We start from the raw sequence: 26,403 nt of genomic DNA, 5'->3' as shown, positions 1-26,403 counted from the left end.
ACTTAATAAACCTTATTAAAGGAGTCATGCCTGATTATAAACATTTATAACAACTTATATAAAGCCTTATAAATGCATTATAATCTGTTATAAACATGCTATAATGCATTATAGACATGAGCACCATAGAAAGTGTTACCATTCCATTATTCCTTCACCTGACTGTCACATGGTGCGGTGAAGACAATAAAAACACAATGTACGTATTAAAAACACGGGAAGGCCAGCGGCTGAACGCACCCTGATGCTCTGCAGCCGCGAGCGTCGGCGGCCGATAATCCAGCAGAAGAAAAAGGAGCGCGACGAGAACAGAGCGGCGACTGTCTCTCCTCATGTAAAACCTGCCTAATTACAACACGCCGTCATTACACAATGAGAGAGCTGTCAAATGTGATTGGCCGACTTCCATTCCTGCCAATGTCACCGCATACCGGGGGCTCATTACAGACCGCCGCGACGAGTGGTGGCAGAAAATCTAATAGCCAGCGTGAATGTATGACACACTGTTATATCATTAACCGGGACAACGTTGTACTGTCGGGCATAATGACGGAGGGATCGGAAAAAGAAGAGTGGAACAGTGTTTTTTTTTTTCTCCTGAGTCCTGTCTCACACACCGCCTGTCTCATGTGATAAGTCTCACTTCACTTCCAGGTGACGGAAGACGTGAAGGTAACGCAGCGAAGGATCATCAGACGGCGCTCTGATTCCATGTGGCAGGAAGTGTGTCGGTGACGGAGTTTCAGTTGGTTTACGGACGGTTTAGACCTCCGCGACGGTTTAGACCTCCGCGACGGTTTAGACCTCCGAGACGGTTTAGACCTCCGCGACGGTTTAGACCTCCGCGACGGTTTAGACCTCTGAGACGGTTTAGACCTCCGCGACGGTTTAGACCTCCGCGACGGTTTAGACCTCTGAGACGGTTTAGACCTCCGAGACGGTTTAGACCTCCGCGACGGTTTAGACCTCCGAGACGGTTTAGACCTCCGCGACAGTTTAGACCTCCGCGACGGTTTAGACCTCTGAGACGGTTTAGACCTCCGAGACGGTTTAGACCTCCGCGACGGTTTAGACCTCTGAGACGGTTTAGACCTCTGAGACGGTTTAGACCTCCGCGACGGTTTAGACCTCCGAGACGGTTTAGACCTCTATGACGGTATGATCCGCGAGGGTTTACTGATGATACTGTCAAACATGCAACACGCTACAAATACAAGTTGTCGGCTAAAATATAGTATAGATATAGTATAGTATATATATAGGGAGCAGGTTTGGTTCAGAACACACAGGACTTTCACCCAGCAGACCTCAGTCCGTGTCCTGCATGAAGTAATTTTGGTGCCTAAACATCACCAAGTTAACTTTTGTAATTTTTTTTGTTGTTATTTCAAATTTGTAGTCATTTTAAGCCAAGATGCTTTTTTCCTGTGTGTAGTGATTTTTCTTTCTTTTCTTTTTGTTTTGATTAAAAGCGTCAACCACGTGTTTTTAAACGGTTTCAAACTGCAACCAGAGAATAGATTGTGTAGTCTAGGTGTATATAAATACATTTTAACTTACTGACATGATATTAACGTGAGCCCTTTAGATTATTATACGTGGATTCATCGACACAGAGGGAAGCAGCGTCGGTCTGTTTTCTACAAAGTTACAGTAAGAAATGTACAATCCAACTCCGTATCCTGACAACAGGAGGGAAGACAAAGTATGCCGGCAGCTATGTGAAGTTACTAAACGCCGCGTCCTACTATTAATGATGGAGGTGTAACTGGTGCCGCCCCGACAGGTACAACCAACTACAGCAAGTCAGTCGTACAGTATGTACAGTATGTCAACCACGGCTGCACACACCCACACAGGAGCCGACTGTGTGAGTGTGTGTGTGTGTGTGTGTGTTTCACACTTGATGCTGTTTGGATATCAACCTCTGCAGAATTTAGGTGCAACTATTGTAGAAACGCTCCATCGACACGCAAACAAACAAACACGTGAAGCAGCTCGGCCCCGGTGAATGTCGCACCATCCGCACTCTGCGGGCATGTGTGTGTGTGTGTGTAGGCTTTACAGGCGAGCTCAACACACACACACACACACATGCACGGCCGTGTGCACGAGGCAACACAAATCCATACTAGCCACAGGCTCCTCTCCAATCTATTTTCTGCTCAGCTGGTTTTAAATGAAGTTATTATGACTCATTAAAATGCCCACAAGCTTGTGGAAGTCGGCCAATTACGATTTAAATTTAGCCTCCTGCTCTCACAACCTTATCTCCCCCCCCCCCCGTACTACCCACCTCTCATCACAGCCACTGCTTTCTCCCTCTTATTTCCAAAAAGGGTGTGTGTGTGTGTGTGTGTGTGTGTGTGTGTGTGTGTGTGTGTGTCTTCACATGCATGTCAGACCCACTTTGACACAACATGCAGGGAATGCGAGATGAGATCGCAGAACTTCAACGATCCGCGGGAATCATATCGTCGCAATTAGGGATCAAAGGCTCGGGCAGCAAGCATGCGATGGAGACGTGAGCTCGTCGTATCAACATGTGCCGTCCAGACGCACATAGCGCCACCTCCTCCGAATGTGGCGAGGACCACTAATTGCTATACAGCAACAAGAGCGCGACTGGACCTCGCCAGCACCTCCGCATGCACGCTTTCTTTTTTAGTCTTTTAAATAGCTGAGGTTTTCCTTGGTAAACTGTGGTTTCCTCTTAAAAAAAAAAGAAAAAAACAAGCCGACCGTACGGTGATACTGTGCCTGATATTCCCCTGTGCTTTTAAAAAACAAGGGCCAGATGGGTGTAACTGTGTTAAACATTTAGATGCCACACTCCTGCTTGGTGCACAAACCCCGTTTTATTGGGATTTCACTGCACTCTCCTGTCATGCTAAACACCATGAGACAGTCTGAAGGTCCCTTCGGCCTGAAAAACAAACAAAAACACTCCCAGAATACCTGCGGACTCTTCCACCTGACCCTGCCTCACATCCCTTGAGCAATGTTCTCTAATCAGCCAGGGAGAGCCACAAAACAAAAAACACACACACACACATGACCTGATTTAACATCATGTCTGCAGCCTGTGTATCCTCTCCCTCCTTTCAAGTTAATGGAGAGCGCGCGTGTGTGTGTGTGTGTGCTCCATGTTTGTGTGTGAGCGAGATTGTTTGTGTGTTTTTGTGTGTACATGTTTGTGCACGTTCTACAGTATCATTTGAATTTCCAGGAGAGTAAATTAATTGGCAGCCTTTTGCAATAATGGACTTTCACCAGACACACACACACACACACACACACACACACACACACACACACACACACACACACACACACACACACACACACACACACACACAGAGAGAGAGAGAGAGAGAGAGAGAGAGAGCACTCACATCTCTCTCCCTCTCTCTCTCTTGGACACATACACACACACATGCTGCTCGCTGACAACAAAGCTGCCGGGAGGAGGGAGGGATGATGAAGCGAATCCAAAAATTCAATCGACTGTGTTCTTGTTTTGAGCAGAAGGCACAAAGTGTACTGTACAGTGAGAGGCCATAAAACTCTCACACTCTCTCAAAAAAAAAATACACACACACAAAAAAAAACAGCCTTTGGTAGAGACACAGACGTTTCAGCAAATCAGCCTCCATCAAAACACTTTGTCTCGCATACAAAAATAAGACTTGGCATCGGAGCGGAATACCAAATCAGACCCATTAAGGGAGCACGGGGGCACTCGCTACTTAGCAACCAGAAAAGGATTTAAAGCTGCAACATCCCTGTAATAAAAAGGAATAAGATCAAGTCCTCTCTGGGTTTTTTCTTCTCTTCTCGTCTGAAAATAGAGGAAAGGCTGAAAAGTCATCCGTCTAACTCTTTGATTGACGGGCAACCGACAACACGGCAATTTGGTTACAAGCTAATCCTCAGGAAAGGTGATTATATGTGGGATTATTATGGGACTGGCCTGGAAGGCAGTCAAGTTTCATTAATTTCTGGGTTTGGGTACAGTACAGTGTGTTCCTGGACTCACATCTGCGAGCGATCATAAATGCTGGAATGCTGGCAGAACATCCAGACCTGCCGGCACAAATATGTCGTCATCAAATGTGAGGGAAGAGCCGGCACAACGCCAGAACAGCACAACCAGCTCGCCAACACCCCCCCCCCCCCCCCAAAAAAATAAACAGCCAAACAAAAACGCCACGGAGATAGAAAAACACGGACAAAAGAGCAGTTTGGAAAAAAAAGAAAAGAAAAAAAAAAGGGCCGTCCTCCTCCCTCGCCTGCGTTCATATCCAAAATACTTTGCATTTTTACCCCCCCTCTCTTTTTCTCAACACTATGGACATTTAATGTGGGCATTTTTTGAACTCCCACGCTCAAGACTGGAATCAGATCGTGGATCAGATTTGGAAACAAAGCTTTTAATTTTTTTACGGAGCCAAGATGAACATCTGGTCTGGGAGAGAGAGAGAGAGAGAGAGAGAGAGAGAGAGAGAGAGAGAGAGAGAGAGAAAGAATGGACTTTTTTTTAGGGCGAATTGGCAAAATTACAATATTGTTAAGTTCATGTGGAACAAGTCGAATACACTCTTTAACAATTAGATGTTACTCAAGTTATTAGAGACGGCTTTTCTCTGTTCAACATATGAGAATCTAAAAATCAGGCCGAATAAGGCCAAGGCGACGCTCCCGAGGGAGGTACAAACACAGATTCCCTCCGCAGCCAGACGCACTATTCTAAACTGCAAACCACACACACACACACACACACACACACACACACACACACCCCACACACACACACACACACACACACACACACACACACACACACACACACACACACACACACACACACACACACACACACCTCCGGCTGACTAAGGCACAAACCAAACACGGCCATACCAAACAGATGAAGCCCGTGTGACACACTGTCAGACTGCGCTGGCACATGACCCGAAAATGCAAGGGAGGATGGGGGAGGGGGGGGGAGGGATTATCACGTGAAGTCATGTTTCCGTCATTACTTCCTTCGGTTTTGCACCTACATCCTCCACGAGGTTCTGACAACAGCGTATACGTCCAAGACTCGATGGGCGTTTGCGTCTTTAGTAATTGCACGTAAGAAAATAAAATATCTCTTTCACACCGCCGCGTACGCGTATATTGTTTGCACAAACATGTTGAAATGTGCATCGGCGTTAAATGAAGACGGTTTTTCCTCAATAAACAATTACAATGACTTCCCGATGTGGAGATGCAGGAACTGTGATCTAACCGAGCCATCGATGCCAAACTTCGGGTAATTTACACCCTTTTTTTTTAAACGATCACGTTTAAAGTTTGAGGGAATCTGGACCAACAGCTCTCGACAAATCCTTCAGGAGGCCGTCGGAAACGGAAAACTTGCCAAACAAAAAAGAAAAAAAAGAAAAAAAGTGGAGGAATGATTAATTAAGAAGAATCTCGTTTACATCGAGCGTCTGTAAAGAGAGCGAGGTGAAGGAACCAGGCAGGTGAATAAAAGGCAATGCCCCCTCTTTGCTGGGTCTAATACTCCTCTAAGGTTCCTTCACTGCCCGGCAAACACATTACTGAGATCATATCTCCGTTCATATATCATCACAATGTGCCCTTGAGCAACACACTTAGCCAGCGACATGCTGCTTGAATGAAGATGGATCTTCTTAAACGTAGCTTTAAATAAAAAGAGAAAGCTTCAGGTCCCTCACACACACACACACACACACACACACACACACACACACACACACACACACACACACACACACACACACACACACACACACACACACACACACACACACACACACACACACACACACACACACACACACACACACACACACACACACACACACACACACACACACACACACAGCCCGCTAATCCAGGATCTCTTTACTGTGTCTATATACTGTAAACGGAGGATTAACACTCTTAAACCATGAAGGCGGCGAGATGAAAAGTTGGTGACGGAGGCGATACGAGTGTTCGGGGGAGAGGGTGATCTTATTATTCTGCATCGACTCGGAAAAACAAACCCTGAATTATATCAGTCTGGTCTTGTTTGAGGAGCTTCAACACACACAATTAAAAGCCTGATTTAGTTTTGACTTGTGCTGAATTCAAATGTTTCCTTAGTTTAACAGTAATTATCTTTTTTTTGGCAAATGTATTTGCCAAAACATCTATAAGTTCTTATGACATACAACACTTTATTGTTTAGTTTTATAGTTTATTAGTGCAAAACAGCTCAATATGTGTTTTCCCGCCAAATTTCAAGATCTCTTATAATCTTGAAGGTCGACATATTTGTAATAATATATATCTTATTTTAAGAAATCTTACCAAGCAAATTTCCTTAGTTTTGAAGTGACTTTTTTTGTCCAATGTGTCTATTTTCTCTCAAAGTTTAGTATTAATTACTGCCTCATTTGCATATTTCAGAAAACCTCAAATACATAAAAAACCCTATAGCCCTGTTCACCTGCAGTGTCTTATGAAATGTACAACCTTTTACAGCACAAATCTTTTACAAATCCCAAACTTGTTAATGTCCCGGTTTTGGATCAATAAAGTACACTTCTTATCAATAAAGGCGGTTTATTTCCTTCATACTCGGAGCTACAATTCTGCACTTCAGTAACACCAAACTATCCAACTTCATTCCCATCTGTATTAACATAGTATTATTGATTTTACAGGGAAGGTTTATTTAAATATAATATATAACCTGGCTTTATCCAATTCAGATCCCAATAAAATTAATGGATATTATTCAATGTAAACTTAAGATATTAGGCTGTTTTTGATTTCTCTTTGAGTTCCAGTATTCAGTTTTGACCGATTTCTTTAGGACTTATTATTCTGGGGTTTCCTTGTGGTTTAACTGTTGACTTGAGGTGGAACTTGGGTAATATTTGAGCATTAGAGCGGTCACAGTGTGTAGAAGTTCTGCTCTCGCTGGAAGAAAAGCAACACGTAGGACCTCAAAGTGCAACCTGAAAGGGGGCTGAGTCACAGCTCTCACCCCCGTCTGAGGCCTTTGGCTCAGCTGTCAAACACCGAACGTCAGGCTGGGATTTAAAAAAAAAACAAAAAAAAACACGTGGGAGAGAGAGAGAGAGAGAGAGAGAGGCGAGACAGAACGAGACGAGAGGGAAGAGAGAAAAAAATGGCTGGCACAAGGTAGACTGTACATACTGTACCCTCGGTGGTGGCAGGCGGCCCAGACTGGCGGGGCGCCAAAAATCCTCCGTACAACAAGCACAGACAGACAGACAGACAGACAGACAGACAGACAGGGTGAGACAGAGTGGAAAGCTGTGAGGAGGCAGCGTCTGAAACGCTCCACATCCACGACACGCTGCGCATATCAAAAAGGCCTCTCCGCTCTCTCGCTTCATCTCCCCAATATTCTCTTTTCTGCAGCGAGCTGAAGGATGATGGCGGCGGCGGAGGAAGGAGAAGGGGGGGGGGGGGCTGAGGTTGAGGGTTTTGGGGACTCGGTGAAGTGTCATCATTACTGAGAGACACACACGAGAAAAAAAAAATGTCTTGAAAGTCAAACGGTGGAGGTGGAAGAGAGAGACAGAGAAAATGAAAAAGTGCAACAACAACGAGAGGAGAAGAAAAAAAAGACAACAAAAGCGGTGAAAGGCGCTGTGCCTCGGCGGCGTCTGTTTCCTAACCGTCACCCGTCTTGAGAGAGGCGCTCGTCGTCGCCGTCTCGCCTTTTTAACGCCAGACCAAAGCAGCGATGAATCAACGCTGATGTGTGTAACAGTACAGGTTGATGTCGTGCGTCAACAACGGCCTCGCTTCGAAAGAGACGAAAAAAGAAAGAAAAGGAAAAGTTTGTGCACTTGCTGCCACCGTTGCTGCTAAAAATACACTGACCACATCTTCCGTGTGGTTCTTCCTCGAGTTCTCAATCTGCCTGTTTCTTTTTTTCTCTCTGTTTGATCTCACATCACAGTTTTCACTTTAAATATAAACGGGTTACAAATCGTTGAGTTATTAGTCAACCTGTTGATATCATAGTGTAGATATCAATGATCTACTTCCTGCTGATATGAATCTACTCTTATAATTATTAACTCGCTGTGGTCAAAGGTTACAACATTCATCCAAATCATTATTTCACACTTTTATTAAGAAACAAATTATCTTAAAGTCCCAGGGGTCGGCATTTTCCTTCCATATCCCTCACCTCTACTAAACCGTGGCCTTCCCTCAACAATAAACCGAAAACACATTTAAAAAATCTTTCTTTTTAGTATTTAATATTTAATCTGGAAGCTTTTAGTCAATGACATGTTTTCACTTTAAATTAGTTTAAACTTTGTTTGTTGGCTGTTAATCCAATTAAATGTACATTATTGATATATTGATATAAATAAGATAATATTCTAGTAATAATTTATATATATAATAAACAGATAATAACATTATAAACACCTCTATGTAATTTATGATAATATATGTTTACGAACAAAATATCAGATAACAGCAAGATTCTTGCCTGAAAATGTAATATTTGTTAAATATTTCTCCTAATATTACGTCATCACTACTGTTATTTATAAACCGCTTGTACAGCTTCTACTGCTGTCATCGTCACCACGGTTACCGTCGGAAACTTACAAAGAATAGGATTCAACTAGTAATACTACTAATAATACTACTAATACAATAACAAATTCCTAAAAAATCATAACACACCAAGTAAAAGATTCGTAGGTCCATGTCAGCAGAGTGTGCAGAGCCACACACACACACACACACACACACACACACACACACACACACACACACACACACACACACACACACACACACACACACTTTAAAAATAGACAACATGCGTCTGAGCACGAGATCACCTCGACTCACCTCTCGAGCTTCTGCGTCGCCATGACGACAGCGTTTGCAAACTAAAGTGTGTACCAGAACAGGTGGGCATTGTGGGAAATGGGGCGGAATTCTAAAACAAACAGAGCAACTTTTCTGTTTGGTTTCTGCTTTGTGACACGCTGAGTCGATTCACCGGCACAGCGGGACGTTGTCATTCATCTCCGTCACACGAACGGAGTGTCAGTCATAGTTTGTCCCAACAAACAGAAGTGATCCTGGCAATTATTGTTTTTCTGCCTACTGACAGTAGATGGGGGGGGGGGGGGGGGGGGAGTATCCTAAACAACAACAACAATAATGCCACATAGAGACAATGGAGACCACTTACTGGCTCCCACACAGGGATCTGAACAGGGGGCCTACATCCACGCATGGATTTGGGGGTTGTGTGTGTGTGTGTGTGTGTGTGTGTGTGTATGTGTGTGTGTGTGTGTGTATGCAGAAGGGGTTCCCTCAGAGGTCCCATGGCTTTTACAGTGTCTCAATAAACCATCTGCACTTAGGAGCCTCAGGAATGAGGAGCTCTTTGCTGCCTATAAAAGACGGCCCCACGCCATTAAAACAGCGCTGTGCTAAGTAGGCTCAGAGCACAGGGACTGCTTGGGTGTGTGTGTGTGTGTGTGTGTGTGTGTGTGTGTGTGTGTGTGTGTGTGTGTGTGTGTGTCTGTGTGTGTGTGTAATAGTGTCAAACTCGACCAATCAATGTGTCTTGTGTTCTGAATTTCAGACCTCTGATGTCGCGGAGGGCGACAGGCAGGATGATGATGATGATTTGCAGACACCTTCTTTGCTTCAGTTTTTCCCCAGAGCAGCTCAACTTTTTTAATCCATAAATCACCGAAATTGGGTTATGCTCCAAAGTCACATATAAAAAGCTAGTATAGTCACAGTAGGGCTGTGGATTGTTTGATTAATCATTGATTAATCTAGTAATTGGAAAAATAAATTCTTCATTAAGTAGCACTAGTAAATATACAAAAACTAATAATAAAAAAAATCTATTTAGTGCATTTAAGTTCTATATTACATTCTGGGTTTCTAACTTTTTTTTAAATAATTTCCACCCTCCCGAAGTGTAAACCATCATAAATTATGTAAATGTCATCCTTTTAACTTGTTATATTTCTATAGTAGTTATTTGCATGAAAAAACCCCACAATTAAAATAATTTGGAAATATGTGATTGTATCTTTAATTAAATATTCAAAAATATTGTTAAATATTTGCTTGAGTTAAAAAACAAATCTTGATATTAATAATTGCAACCATTTATTATAAGCTGCTTGAAGCTAGTGTTCGAAAGTCATAATTCTCTCTATAATATCTATTTTATATAGATCCTTCAACATCTGTGTGTATTCAAATTTCTCGCCCCAAGCTACATTTCTACAAGATTAATTTTGAACACATCATAAATATATTAAAATAGAATATAACTCAAACGGAACTCTGTTAATATTAGCCGTTAGCTCGAGTCATTATGTGGAGCAGGCTAATAGCTAACGCTAACAAGCTCTCCAGCTGCGGATTTTGATACAGATTGGTTGTTGAATCGGCACTGTGGAAAGTAAATAAAAGTGAGATATATTATCCCTTTTCTGGCTCTCGGGCTGCTGAATCTTATAATATATCATGCTGAAATGTTTTTTTCACTATATTCATAGTGAATGGATCACTGTTAAATCTGTGGAGGGTTGTAAAGCACATTTAAGTCCATGCTTCAGGTTAAAAGTGAATGAATCTGCAGGGATTTAACAAAGGATTTTGCATGTTTAGCACATTATGTGGAATCACGTGTATCCAACTTTTACTATTTTCATTTTCATTCAACTAAACGAAACAAAAACACTCTCAACCATTCCCTACAATCAGCGCTCAACCCGTCGGTGATGAAAACAGGATGTACCGCTACGCTCGGCAGCGATCATCGTAGTGCGGGGGTTGTGGAGTTTTTTCTTTGGGGGTGGGGGGTTGATTTCCTTACCTGAATGAGACAGCAAATGCATCCGTAGACGGAGGCTGTCCAGGAAGCTCTTTCCACACAGCTCACAGCCGTAGGTCTTCATTCCACTGTGCATCTTCCTGTTGACGAAAGAGCAGAAAACAAACATCAGGCAAAAGCTTAATCTGTAGACCAAAGTGGCTTCTTTATTATCATCATCAATTCATTACTTTTTTTTTTTACAGCCAATAACAACTTTTTTGCAATTTAAGAAAAACATCCGTCAGTCATAACATCGCCACAATAACAATAACCATCAGTTCGAACGAGCCATACGTCTAACGGCACACATTGTTTACCGACGGGAGCACCAGACCAGACCGCGATTCGGCGCTGTAAATCACGAGATGCTATTGAAGGGGACGCCGTTATCAGCCACCTATATCTGCAGCGCTGCAGATGGATACGGAGCCCATAAAGAGAAATGGAATGATTTATTCAGGCAAAAACAGCAGACAGCTACTTGAGTGTTATGAACCATTAATGGAGCAGGTTTTTTTATTTTTATTTGGACTACCGCTCTCTAATCTCTGAGGGGATGTGTAGCTTGAAGCAAACTAAAAAAATCTTGATCGGCAATGAAATGTCTTTTTTTTTTTTTACCAGATTGACAGTCATTAAGCACACAAGGTCAGACAGGACTACGGTTCACTATTTGATTATGTGGCAAAAGGCCTTGAAGGTGAAGTAACTAAATAACGTCTGACAACAGAAAAAGTCTCGCTCTGTTACGAAATCCTCAAAGACCCCACGGCTCAGCACAAAGCATATTATTCTTGAGCGATATCTGAAAGTGCTCTAAAGCAATTAAGGTGACACGAATTGCCAAACAACTGCCACGGCGCCTTGAGCCTCCCGAGAACTTCAAATACCTCGCCTCCAGTGAGGGTTCACCAAGACACACACAGCCCTGATTGTAATGATTGTTTGTCAAGTCAGTACCGTTTCAGATTTGGACCATTTAATCTTCCCAAAAAAACCCCGCCGCTCTCTTTTCTCACGGTGAGTCGGCTTGTTTTTTTATAATAAGGTCAAATCCAGATGGTGGGAGCGAGCTGACAGTAAGGAATTTGGTGTTTCTGGATGTAGATCATATACATCAATTCAAAGAATGTAGGTATGAGAGAAGAAACAATGCAGTTTACGTTTTGGTCATACAGAATTAATCAATACGTTATTTAGAAATGGGAAACACGATACAGGAAGATGGGAGTTTTGTAATTAAGGACAAAGTTAACAAAGTTATGCTTTACTGTCCAAAATATGATGCTGAGCGAAAGATACCGATACTGAACCTTAAGGTGCTCAATACAACATTCTGAGCCTTTCTATTGACGTGCATCTTAAGGTACTAACAGCGCTAACAATGGCAACAGTGCTGAAGGAGCTAACAGTGCTTACAATGCCAACAGTGCTGACAGAGCTAACAGTGCTTACAATGCCAACAGTGCTAACAATGCCAACAGTGCTAACAGAGCCAACAGTGCTAACAGCTAGCGCAGCTAGCAAGGAGAAGCTCAACACACACTTCCACTATATCTTAACACATCAACTGTTTGCTGCTATATTAATGCTTTGAATATGATATAGATGCCATTTAAATAAACTAAGTTGAGATACGATAAATGTCTCTTTTTTTTTTACAAAGACGCATTGAGGAGAAATGTTAATCTAAAAACTGAGACAGAAATAATAATTCCTCATTTAATCTACTATCAGAATGAGTAAATATATATCCACACTCCAGTGTTTGCCAACTGCCAGAAAACATTAAGACGAAGCAGCAGCATATTTAAATGATGCTAAACGTGTTATCACTGAAAAGAATACACCCCAGATATGCAAAAAGGAGAAGTGCACGTTGCTATAATCATGTGCGTACACGCTTCTAGCTACGTCAAAACAGAGGGATTCTATTTAACAGTCTCGGTCGCCTCTTCGTTGAGTCAGGTGGAACGATTCTTCGGGGGGAAACAATGCCCTTGATAAGAGATCTGCTCTAACTTGGGCGAGATGACAGCCATCCATCTTAGGGTTCTCAACGGAGCCGCGGAGCAGGAGGAGGTGCCACTCTCCCAAAACATGACTGATTGATGTCAGATGTCGAATGCAAATTGATTTACAGCTCTCTTTTGTGCCTCGAGAAGAGGGGGGGAGACAGACAGAGAGAGATTATAGTTATGGCTACGGGAGTTATTAAGCAATGACGTCTAGTTTGACTATTAATTGCTTCCAAAAAGAAATCCTTGAAACCTGACAGGAAGAAGAAGAAAAAAATTGCAGTAACGGGTTGAAGAAGTCATGATAGCCATTTTAGTGGTTCGAATTTGTGGAGAGAGCCGGGGAACTAAAAGGCAGAATGACAGCCCTCTGGCAAGCAGTGAGTGATTAAAAGGCCCCTATAAATGCCAAATGTACCCAGAAGGGATTGGAAGACACTTTTTCCCCCCAAAAAAGGGAAAGGAAAGTGACACAGTGAGACGGGAACGACACAAGCGAGAATGGAAACAATCCTCTTTTACACCATCACACATCAGTGTGCGATGGCACATTCGGGGCCAGACGTTATATATCGGGATGTGATGCACTTTAAATGAACAGTTTTCCCAGAATGCACCTTCCAGGCGCAGAAACCTGGAATATGTGGTGTTCGATCAAAAGCAAACTAAAGCGGGAATAACATCAGGCTGCTCTAAGTTATACATACAGTTGGACAAATCAATAGCAATCACCTTACAGCTGTAGTTACGACGGTGTTTTAGGGCCACTGTAGGAAAAAAAGAGAAGAAAAAAAAACGGAGCCAAGAGAGGGGGGCAATATTCAGAGGAAAAAAAGTGGCAAATTTGTGATTTTATTACGATGCTAACATTTATGCTAGCTAACGTCCACATGAGTGTACATTTAATTTTCTAATTAATACATCACAATGTGTGACAACGCCTTAGGGTGATGATGTTGATGCTTATTGTTGGTTTTATTTATATGAGGCCAAATTGTCATCGTATGGGTTTTTATAGATTGGGCGATCGGGCTAAAATGCTAGCGGTAGTTTTAACTTGTTTTAGTAGCGGCAAACATCGGGTGTTAGAGGAACTTAGCATCTTGTTAATATTTGATAGATATATTTACAAACTTGCAACTTTGTGACTTTGTTTCTCTGAATATTGCCCCGTCTCTCGGCTTCGTTTTGTTTCCTACAGTGGACCGAATACACCGTCGTTAGTATTTCATTCATGCTGTATTTTAGCCACGTAGACAGAAACTCACCAAACAAACACAATCGGACAAAAAGGAATGGAATTTTCTTTTGTCCTTTTCGGAAAGGATCACAGGTATTCACACACTTCCACTCCGATAAGAGGAGAAAACACACGAAAAGCCGTAAACCACAAGACAACACACACACAAAGAGAGCACAAAGGCTTTCAAAGGGTCTTTTGTGTCCCTCCTCAATCTGACCATTGTGCCCCCCAGACAGAGCGCTGATAAGGTATGGATGGACTTATTAAGGCCGAGAGGAGTGGAAGCGTCTCGCCGTGAATGTAGTGTCGGCGAGCGCGGCGGCCGTGTGTGTGTGTGTACGTCCCGGCCTACGAGTGTGTCGAATGTAAACTGCGATAGCAGCCGAAAACAGCACATTACCCGACGTTCAACAGAATGGGAACAGCACCTTGTTCCAGCAAATTGAGTCTGTTAAAAAGGGGGGACGGTTTAGGACCTATTGAAACACATCCTTTCCACCGTTTAAAGGTATTTAGTCAACCGGGTGTGAAGCTGCAGTTTTCAAGTGCAATTTTCTTTACGAAAAGTCCAAATTATATCGTGGTGGCATAAAGCTGTTTGAAAGAGGAAGAAAAAAGAATCAGGTTAAGTACAATGGTCCAATTTTTGGGCTGCTGACGACGGCTAAAAAGCGAAGAAGCCAACGGATTCTCTCCGCCCACGAATCAGCCAAAGTCCATAAACCGGCGAGGATCGGACTGCACCTGTACCTGGTCTGAGAGAATCCAGGGACCGGCTCAGGGACCCCATTTATGAAATGACAGTTAAAACACACACACACACACACACCTGCGGCGTGCTTTGTGTGCTTTAGCAAAGCTAATAATATACTGTAATTCAGCTCCAACAAGATTTAACGATATGTAAAAGGATACTAAAATATATTGTCGCAGTTCAGTGATTGAGCTCCGATATACCTCTCTCTCGTTACCGTCTGCTTTCATGTTGTGCTTCTGAAATAGATGATGAGGTGTGTGTGTGTGTGTGGGTGTGTGTGTGTGTGTGTGTGCGTGTGTGTGTGTGTGGTGGGTGGGGAGCTCGGGGAGCTCGGGAACGGTGATTTGAAACAGACTGACTGCAGCCATTAAGGAAGTTCACATAAAACTCTCTCAGGCCATTTACTCAGTTAATAATCGACTTTGTCCAACAGTCACTTTTGACAACGGCGATAAATTTTAAATTTATGTCAACAAAACATATGCTGATCACCTCGCGCGGTGTGCTTCCTCGTAAAAAAAAAGAAAAAGCAGCCCGACCGAGGGGCTGTGTGAACGCGAAGCGTGTGTGCGTTTGAAATGCGAGCCGATTACAGGCCCGGGTTATTGAGCCGTAACAGCTTGCCTCGCGTAATTCAGAACTTTTTTTTTCTTTTTTCCCATTTTGCCGCTGGACTTGGCTGGCCGTATATCATAACTGGCAACCGCATTCGGAGAAATAAAGACCAAAGTTTTCCCCCCACCTGCTACTTCTACAGTACTTATTTAAACACCACCGTTGGAAAAAGTCTAAATAAGGTGCAACAAATAAAAAAACTACAAAGTCCTCCGTGTTCCTGACTCATCCAGATTTCATATGATCGGGCTTCGGGGGAGGAAGTGGAACTACAGCCAAAAACCCTCAGATGGTAAACCCCAGAGTTTTTGGCTGACGTGCTTCTTCCCTGGAAATTGAAAAGGAAAAAAATGCTTCCAAAAATGTGAATAAAAAAGTAAATTAAGCCATTACCACATTACGGAATCTAGTGACTCAGCATAATTGACCGATTATCTGGCATAAGTGCTTTCCTACACTGTGACAAGCATGAGTGGATTTAGGTGCTGGTGAATTAGCTGACTAGCTAGCATGTTTTCATGCTATAATTGCAAAAACATAAAAAAAAAACACCACGTGAACTGTTTGGCTTGATCTCCGGTACCTAACATAGCTTTACTGTTTCTCAAATACCGTTCAGGATAGTTGTTAGCTTTCAATTAGCATAATGCTAGCGCTAAATCGCTTATGCTACTTGCTAGCACATTGTGGTTGTGGTTAGGCAAGAGTCAAGGGGCAAAAAACGGTATTTCTACATCTCCTGACTCCAGATCAGCCGGTCACAAAAATTAAATTGCGGTAGCCGTGTTCCAACCAGTAAAGGCTGGTCGATATGGATATTTATAAGAATTAACACTATGTATAATTCAAATACCTTGCAGGAAAAGAAGGTTTAGCTTCTCTTAAAAAAGTAAGTGATTCTGCTTGAAGCCGCTGCTAATACACTCTTCAGCTCATATCACCATTTCATGTCACCAAACCGTTAAAGAATAAAAAGCCAAGCGGAGCCTTAAAATCTATTTCTTCCTTTCACAGCCTTGAGTGCTGTTCTCTATCCTCATCTATCCTTTCATCTTTTATTTTAGTGTTTTTTTCCCTTCCATCCTCCATTTGTGCAGGGAGCTATAAAACAACCTGAAACGATGTTCGTGAATGAAAGCTTTGGAGAGAGGAATGGGGGGGAGAGGGGGTTAAGATGAAGAGAAAAAAACACAAAAAGATAAAGGGAGGCAAGAGGTGGTAAATTGTATAGAGGCAGTGTGGTGTGTGTTTGTGTGTTTGTTCATTAGCCGTGTTGGTCAGAAGAAAAAAAGAAGTGATAATTGGGGAAGCAGGTCTGTGAAAAGAGCTCCGACTTAAGTCGCAGAGCGACGGATCTCGGGGGGAATCCGAGGCGTTTGGTCGAGTTGTCAAGGAAATTGACTTGCAACCCTGTTCATGCCACACATTAGCTATTAGCTTAGCATAAAAGAGAGGCCCATTTGAACCTCTTCTTTTCTTTGTAAACTGATTTTTTTTCAGATTCACCCACTCAGATCGCTCCACCACCACCGCTTGCTCCAAACAACAACAAAACAACCCAAACAAAGAAACGAGCTGTATTGTATTTTAATTAGGGTCGAACCGAATGTCATCTTTAACCACTCAAAGAGCCTATTGAGGTAAATAAATTGGGCTTTGAATGTCTTATAATGACATCGACCAGCACATTAATGGGAAGCCCTATAATACGACCCCCATAGGATCTGAATACAGGACCCATATTCATCAGATTCAAGGGAAAGCTATTCTGTGTAAATCTGTTCTTGAAGCAGATAATATTGTCTTTTCAGCTTTTAATGCAACTTCAAGGCCTCACAAAAACGATGGATGTATTTCCTAATAGACAAAACTGCACAGAATATATTAAACAATATGAGTGTGTTGAAGGAAAGTCTACAAGGGGACTTTATGGTATAATTTGTTAAAGAAAATAAAGAATACAATACCAAAACAAAAATGGAAAACCTACATATACTGTAGGTCAAAATAGGTTTATTGAAGATTTTATTATGAAGTAGTAGAACAACTTTTCTTTAACCAAAGATGCTGAAACCCTGTTAGGTCTAAATAAATCATGTCTTTGTCTCGGTTGGGTCACCCCTTTGGACTACATCCTCCGTAACTGTGATAGAAACTGTGAAACAAACATGAATAAACATATTCATCCTTCTTCAAGAGGAAGATTTTTTGTTGTTTCTTTTTTATAATTCCACACTGTTGAATTTGTTGTTTTGGTGAACTTACTTCAGGTGTATCAGCAGCTGAATGTGTGTCTACTTCTGAGCTTTTATTAAACTGTGGTGATGTGATATTTCTAATTTTATTTATTTATTAATACTGTCGGATTGTAATTTCCCAAAATGTTAATGAAGCTGTCGAAACATTGTGGTTCTCGATGAGCCGCCAGGTGCAAACAGGAAAAACTCTAAGACCTGATTATCATAAACAAACTGTACTATTCATATATTATCTGTAGAATGCATGCAAAGTAATTAGGATGAAAATATTCAAGACGGCGCAGGGAAGACGGAGCATGGCAACAATCAGCCGGGGCAGTAACGGAGCATGTAACGTGATGTTAACGGCACACAAAGGTCAATAAAAAACAAAAAGAAGAAAGACATGAGATTAAAAATGATCCACGGTAGAAGTGGGATAATGCACTAAAGTAAAAGCCTATGTCTATTTGGGGATAAAAGCAGGGAGGTGGAGAAGGAGCATCAAACACACACATGCACGCACACACACACTCCCCTGTCACGGTGAACAAAGGCAAAATGTTGCACGAGGCGATTCGGTGACACTTTGGTGGCTGATCCTAATGTGGGCCGTAAGTGCGCAGTGTGCCGCCGCCACCCTCTTATTTCGGTTTTCTGACAAGAGGGAGACGGAGAGGAGGGTGGGGGGAGGGAGGGAGGGAGGAGGGGGAGGACTTTTGTCAACACAAATTTCCAGTCCATTAGGGTGCTGACCATGTCACAACGGACAAACATGGTGGGAGAAGTGAGGGGAGGGGGGGGGGGGGGCGGCGGCGGTGCAGGATCATCGGGAAGACAATAAAAAAAAAAAGACCACATCAAGATGTTTCTAAATAACGGCCCGTGTTTGAAGATGAAGAATAAAAAAAGCTCCACGATGATGGGAAACACATGGCACCTGAAACCGTCCAAGGCTCCGTGTGTGGCTCTTGACATGAACATGGGTCCATTTGTGGCAGTCTGGAGAGGCAGGTGAAAGAAAAGCTCCCTTTCTGTCATTTTATCCCTGCTTTAAGCCTCCCCCAATTCCATTCCATTGCCCTTCCACCCCCCCCTCCTCCGTCTCTGCTCAATCAAAATGTATCAGGCAGGCTGCCGTAACACCGGTCTGCGTTGGCTGTTATCCCCGAGTCCTCCTGCACATATCAATGACTTGGCCCCCGTTGCCCCCCCCCCTCGGCGGGGAGACGTTCATATAATTCAAGCCACACACGCAGAACGGCGAAGGCACTCGTGGTCGAGCATAGACGAGCAGCAGGGCGAGAGGAGAGAGAGAGACAGAAGGATGGGGAGGGAGGACGCAACCGCCTTGTCAACCTCAGCCGTGTTATTTATAATATCACCGACACCGCCGCCCCCAAATTTGCCCTGAGGGTGACGAAGAGGAGGAGGAAAAAAAAGAAGAAGAAAAAGAAGCTAAATCATGCTGAATGCATTAACAGTAAACTAAACACGTCTCCTGGCCTTTCGATTGACAGTCGGCGTTAGCCAATCAGGACGCTTGCACTGAATGTCACATGTAAGTGGTGTGGCGGAGTTTCCTGGAATAGATCGCGTTTTTTTTTGCTGTAAATCTGTAAAATAAGATTTTGATAATGAGTGCAATTTTGACGGCCGATGGATTAATGATATCCAGGAGTTTCATTAAAATCCAATCAGTCATGTCTGAGTTAGTGTCCTCACCAACAGCGCTCATTAACGCACAAACTCCCAATGGTGTTGAACGGAGCTTCAAAGTACAATTTTTGTGTCTCCGAAGACCACGTTTGCCGATAAATCCGCCAACACGCGTCCCTTCACCCTGCCACTTGTTGGAGATTCTTCTTTTATCAATGCGACAAGCGTCCCTTACATAAATGTTCCTTAAAACTCTAATCAAACATGGCAAGGCTGGAAAGAGACACAATTACAAAGGTTTTTTCGCTTTAAAATAAAATAAATTTAGATTTCAGAAACGATGAAGAATCAGAACCAAACAGCGGTTGCACCAGGTGTTACTGGGAGACTCGGCTCAGGATGCCGATCGAGGCTACGCTTTATTTGCTTCGTCTTAATATTAATGCAATAATGGGAATAAAGTTACAAGCAAAAGTATCAATTTACATTTGCACTAATAATGCAGACCGCTACCTGAACACATGGTTGGAGGACTGGGGCTTCTCTGGTAATATAAGTGGGAATAATCCAAGGGGGCTTCTAATTGTGCTTCCTGGGCAGTAAGAGACTATTTCAAGCTAATCCCAGTCAGATACCCGGACCCCCCCCCCCCCTAAAAAAAGCTTAGAAGGTAGGATTCATTCTCTAATACCCTCGGCGTTACTCAAGAAGCCATTTCAACCTCTCTCCTACAGTTCCACTCGGTGTGAAGTGCTTCTCCCCCTTTTGACAAAATTCCTTTTATTCAGCGAGAGGTGACAATGAGGAGAGAACATGACCCGCAGGTTGCAGTCCAAATCCCACAGACAAAATGTGACTGGAGAAAAGAAATATCAAAGACAGACAAACCTCAAATCCAAAAAGGGGGGGGGGGGGGTTGGAACTTCTCAACTGGCTGCTTAAGAACAAATCACTCATAGAGAGAGTCGATGAATACTAAAACGGGATGAGAACACAAAAAACAGGTCGCAACTGCTGGAAGAGCACTAAATTATCACTAATACATCAGCCAGCGAAACCGCCAGAGATGTTCATATTGATATCGGAGTGCTTTACGATACATTCAGGAGCCAATTCAAACTCAAATTGCCTCAAAGTGACAAATAGACAGTCTATTAGGGAAAAGCTTTAAAGTTGCAGATTGCTTCTACGGTCTGGTCGCGCTCCTGAAAAAGTCTCTGAAAATCAGTCGACTAAAACTAGACCTGTTCCCTCACGCAGAACCCAGACAGGGAACGGTGTATACGCAACTTTTAAAAAGCACTCTCGCTTTAATTGATGATCACGACCCCTCCCCCACCCAAAAAACCCCTCTGCAATAACAATGCACCAGATGAATGTTGAGTCACCAGTTGTGTGGCTATGTGCAGGGTGTGTGTGTGTGTGTGTGTGTGTGCAGGTGTGTGTGTGTGTGTGTGTGTGTGTGTGTGTGTGTGTGTTGCAGCTCCCTGCAGTTTTCTCACGGGTCATTACTATAAATGACAGTGTGCTCTTAGTCAACCAGCGTGGTTAAATAAGGATTAGAGGGATGAGGTGAAAATAACTCCGAGGGGCAGCAAAACGGTGTTCGCAAAGTCTGCAACCCCCCCCCAAAAAGTCGGAGCTTTATGTGATCGCTCTTTTTTTCCCCCCCTCTTCCTCATTTTAACTAGACCTTACAGACACTTTGATTGAAGCGTTGGAACGGAGGGAACAAAGAGTAAGGAGAGCGTGTAAGATCACACGTATAAAGTATTTCTGTTAAAGCCCATCTCCGAGACAAACACCAGCCCTGCTCCTCCCCCCCCCCCACCTCTCTTTTGGGTTTGTGCATCAAACGATCCCCGCCGTCTGAAAATAGCACGTCAACATTTCTCTTTCGTCTTGTTGTTTCTTTCCGTTTTTTTTTTTTAATATTCTCGACAATGTTGCCAGTTTGCTCGATTCTCGTTTTGCCTCTGCTCCTGCTTTCTTGATCTGTGAGAGGTTACATCTCACCGTGTGTGTGTGTGTGTGCAGCAGAGCTTTGGTGGTCTATAAAAAGCAGCCAGACGAAGTCTTCCCTCTCCCCTCATGCATTATGCATTGGCATCACCTTCCATCAAGTGACAGAAAAACCTCAAAGATGTCTAACTTTAGCTCCGGTTCTGAAAGCCAAACAGAGGAGACGTGTTATTTTGACTGCCACGGTCGCGCTAAGCACCTGTTACATCAATAAAAGCTGGCTGTTTCGCAAACCGGAACGACAACAACAACCTGTGTGATGGCACGGCATCACATATAATACAAAAAAAAAAGAAGGGGAGCGTTTAAATGCATATAGGAGGAGGGAGGGAAAGAGTTCAGCGGGATCGGATGACATCGGATCAAACGGCGACCTTGAGGAGAAGTTTTGTCTTCGCTGTTTATAACAGACAGAAAATCCACGAGGCTCAATATTGAAATCTTTTCCAAGGAGAAGGTAAAGAAGCCTCGCTGTCACAGGACTGAAAAATGATTAATCATCTATATTTGACATGTGAATGCTCCATTATTCGCCGCTACAACTGCTGACCACATGTTATGCTTTTTCTCAGGAAACGCTGGCTCACTGTCCTCGTTTTCTATTAAAGGCGATGTCCCAACTGAACACTCTTGTTTACCTGGAAACGGCCTCGTGAACTTTATTTTGGTGGGTCGGCGTGACCGCCTCACACATTATTGGTATTTTTGCTCTCAAACTAATTACGCAACGTCCTCTGGGGATTGATTCACTGTCAAATAAATACATGAATAAATAAACATAAAATAGATAGATAGCGGGTCGTGTGAAAAGGTGCATCCGTGCAAAAATACCACAGATGAGAGGATTAGCAGAGCTGACAGGATCTCCACCGAGGGGAAGGCAGAGTGGTGGGAATGAAAAAAAGAGAAAAAAGAAACGACTTATTTTGATACTTGAGACGCCGCAGGCAGGTTGTTTGATGTCTCTGACCTCGGGAACTGTGTGTGTGTGTGTGTGTGTGTGTGTGTGTGTGTGTGCGCGCTCGGGGGGGTTCAGGTGCAGCGGTGGCACGAGCCATCTGCACCGTCATTCAACTGATCGTCTGCCTTCCAAAGAGTTGCACAGCAGCACCCACGGGCGTCCCAAACAGCCCCAGCCGGAGCTCCGCAGGGCAAGCAGTAAACAAGCCAGAGAGTGTGTGTGTGTGTGTGTGTGTGTGTGTGTGTGTGTGTGTGTGTGTGTGTGTGTGTGTGTGTCCGGGGTAAGACTGCGTGATAACCACTAGAATGTTCCTGTACACATCATAGCACCAGTGTGTTTTTATTCACTTTTTTTCCTGGAGCAAGTTATGTACCCGTTTCCTAAAAGTTATGTTCCCATTAAAAACGACATCTTGAATTACTTATCGAGGAAAAGCATTCATTTATTTTTTTTATTGTTTGCTTGAATTACGAATACGTTTCAAAAGGTCAAAAAAAGCACACAGCTTTCACCGAGGAGACGTGGTCGCACGGACATAACCACGTGGTACTTCTGTTGCATTTTGTAGTACTTTTAGTGTAGAAATATCAACATGCATGCATTTTGTAGTACTTTTTAGTGTAGAAATATCAACATGCATGCATTTTGTAAGTACTTTTAGTGTAGAAACATCAACATGCATGTATTTTGTAGTACTTTTAGTGTAAAAATATCAGCATGCATTCATTTTGTAGTACTTTTAGCGTAGAAATATCAACATGCATGCATTCTTTTTGCAGTACTTTTAGTGTAGAAATATCAACATGCATGCATTTTGTAGTACTTTTAGTGTAGAAATATCAGCATGCATTCATTTTGTAGTACTTTTAGTGTAGAAACATCAACATGCATGTATTTTGTAGTACTTTTAGTGTAGAAATATCAGCATGCATTCATTTTGTAGTACTTTTAATGTAGAAATATCAACATGCATGCATTTTGTAGTACTTTTAGCGTAGAAATATCAACATGCATGCATTCTTTTTGCAGTACTTTCAGTGTAGAAATATCAACATGCATGCATTTTGCAGTACTTTTAGCGTAGAAATATCAACATGCATGTATTTTGTAGTACTTTTAATGTAGAAATATCAGCATGCATTCATTTTGTAGTACTTTTAGTGTAGAAATATCAACATGCATGCATTCTTTTTGCAGTACTTTTAGTGTAGAAATATCAACATGCATGCATTTTGTAGTACTTTCAGTGTAGAAATATCAACATGCATGTATTTTGTAGTACTTTTAGCGTAGAAACATAAACATGCATTTTGCCGTCGTGCCATTGTTGTCTTTCTGCATTAGCATAGGTCGTTAAGCCGTCAGCCAATGAAAAGCTTTATTTCAGAATCTATCCAGTAGTATTCAAAGTACATCGACCCTACATAGCGAATCGTGTAAAAACTAACCAAACTTCCACATAAATACAATAAAGTATTTCCTTTAAGGAAACAAACTGTATTAAATATGACTCCAGACTGAGCTAACTCAAAAGGAAGCAGAAAAAAACGATAACGAAGCATGACAATCGCTCCTATTTCTGGCAGCCCCCCCCCGATATCCCCCGGAGGTTCCTCAACCTGACTTTTTTGGGGATTCGTCGGTGCGTATTATGTAACCGCGGCTTCACTCTGTTTTTTTATTCCTACCCGATGTCTCTCTCTGACCTGGGACGTGTTGTTAAACATATTGCCTCCGACTGCCACATCTCATATTAGCGCCTTCATCTCGGCACCATTAAAAACCAGGGGGGACTTCAGCGAGCGAGTGCGACAGCTGAACAGCAGCCAGCCAATGGAGTGGGCGGGTCTCTGCCAAGAATCTCTGTCGGCTTGAATCAGAGCTTCCTGCCCGCACGGCGGAGGGTCATGTGAGACTTTGTGTATGAAATATAGCTGATGACAGAGGGAGAGATCTATGGGGGTTTTCTTCCTCCACCCGTGGTGTGTTGTGATGGGGCCGGTCCATGCTGCTGCTGGTTAATGATGATGCTGGTGTATTACTTAAGCATCAAGTTAATACAACAGCGTATCAGGGAAAAAAATGGAGCCCAGAGAGGGGGGCAATATTATGACAAAAAAACCTTTGTTGTTTATATCGGCTTTATATATTAATAGAGTGGTAAACACCCATAAGATGACAGTTTGTCCTCATATAAATAAATAATACGTCAACACGAGGACAGTAGATTTTGTAACCTGGCTTTATCTATAATGTTTAGACATTTCTGCAAATTAAACATCATTTATATCTTCTCTTTCTTCTTGTTTGTATCTCTTAGATATTTTCTTTCCGGAGCGACGCCGCCGGACGGTTTTTAAGCCACTCAGAACCTTTCAACACATCCTATCGCTGCGATGCCGGTGGATGTAAAGGACCACGAGACAAGGGCTGCAACAAGAAACGAGCGAGCGAGCTAGAGAGCTAGAGAGAGAGAGAGAGAAAATATACTGTGTGAGCGAGAGGATAAAATATGTGCTGACAGCTTTTTGGCCGGAGGGCTGGAACACTGAAATAGTAGCGTCTGGGTGTCAGGCCGGGGTCGCTGCCTTCACTCGAGAGCAGACTTTACTCCCACCCCGGCGAGGAAAACATCTCACACAAACACACACACACACACACACACACACACCGCTACTGATAATGTAGTATCTGACAGATAATGTACTAACTTGTCCAAATGTGACATTAATGCGCCTCAGAATGGGTCGACGCGGCAGGAAGGCCTTTAAGCGGGATAAAACCGCTCCATCTATCCGGCAGGAATCGTTTCTTGTGCAGAATAAACTCTAGAAAAACTCATTGAATTATGACCTAGTTGATTGTTATGATAGCTGTGACATAGTTTACACAACTTTGGAGGTAATAATATTGGATTATGTAATCGTGTGTTTAGTAACAGTGGTGTGGTGGTCTGGGCTGAGATGGGGGGGGGGGCGGGGGGGGGGTACCTTTTTCTTTACAGCAGGTTAGAGAAAAGGAAAGGAAGAAATCAATATGACTGCTAATGCTGTGACTCACCAGACATGTGTGTGTGTGTGTGTATGTGTGTGTGTGTCTGTGTGTGTGTGTCTGTGTGTGTGTGTGTGTGCGATAGGAATACGAACATATCACAGGATATGTAATCAAATCAAAATAAATTACACATGCTCATGTTTCCTTTTTGTGTGCATGTTTGCCTCTCTCTCTCTCTGTGTGTGTCTGTGTGTCAACAATGACCTGAAATGCCCTCCGGTGAAATCTCCCAAATTCGGGGAACAAAAAAAAAGACAGAGACCATGACCTTGGTGTTCGTGGAGGCAGCTTCATCCAGAGAGATTACAGGAAATCACTATAAGACTAACGCTGCCGAAAAACAGATTTCCAAAAAAAAAAAAAAAAGTTTGTTATACTTAAATAGGCCAACTTTTTGGAAAAGATGGCGGACCGACTCTCTCTCAGTGCAGCTCAGTCAAAGAGACGACGATGAGATGAAGCAGCGCCTTTTAGGAAATATGTTCTTTACTCTTCTATCAAATCAAAACTGTGGCTTTAGGAGGAACAAACAACACACACACACACACACACACACACACACACACACACACACACACACACACACACACACACACACACACACACACACACACACACACACACACACACACACACACACACACACAATACGTCTTTTTCAAAGAAATCTATCACTTTCTCTTTCCAGAACAGCAAATCAAACAGCTGCTCTGAAAATGTCCCAACCTACTTGAACAGAGCAGGCATCTTAGTGCGTCTCATGGTTGGTTAAATATTTGCCAGCTGGGGTGCTTTTTTACTGTGTGTGTGTGTACATGTGTGTGTGTACATGTGTGTGTGTGTTTGTTTGGCCTGCTTGTCATGAAAAGCACAGTTCAGGTGCTGAATCAATCATACA

At 42.9% G+C, this 26,403-nt stretch overlaps 1 protein-coding gene across 1 annotated transcript in view; it reads right to left on the bottom strand.

Annotated features, from left to right (window-relative positions):
- Nucleotides 1-755: 755 nt before the first annotated feature.
- LOC311010381 (zinc finger and BTB domain-containing protein 16-A-like) overlaps nt 756-26,403 on the bottom strand; it is a gene marked incomplete at its 3' end in the record, with an annotated part of 61,866 nt that continues 36,218 nt past the window's right edge. Inside the window, exons 3-5 of the mRNA XM_084040895.1 lie at nt 10,862-11,037; nt 1,675-1,682; nt 756-1,148 (exon numbers count right to left, since the gene is read on the bottom strand). Of these exons, the coding sequence (XP_083897021.1) occupies nt 756-1,148; nt 1,675-1,682; nt 10,862-11,037 (577 nt within the window). The remainder of the gene's footprint in view (nt 1,149-1,674; nt 1,683-10,861; nt 11,038-26,403) is intronic.

The sequence above is a fragment of the Eutrigla gurnardus genome (genome assembly GCF_963514095.1).
Source record: "Eutrigla gurnardus genome assembly, contig: SCAFFOLD_97, whole genome shotgun sequence".
Taxonomy (NCBI): domain Eukaryota; kingdom Metazoa; phylum Chordata; class Actinopteri; order Perciformes; family Triglidae; genus Eutrigla; species Eutrigla gurnardus.
The sequence above is the reverse complement of the archived record's forward strand: the minus strand, read 5'-3'. Positions and strand labels throughout refer to the sequence as shown.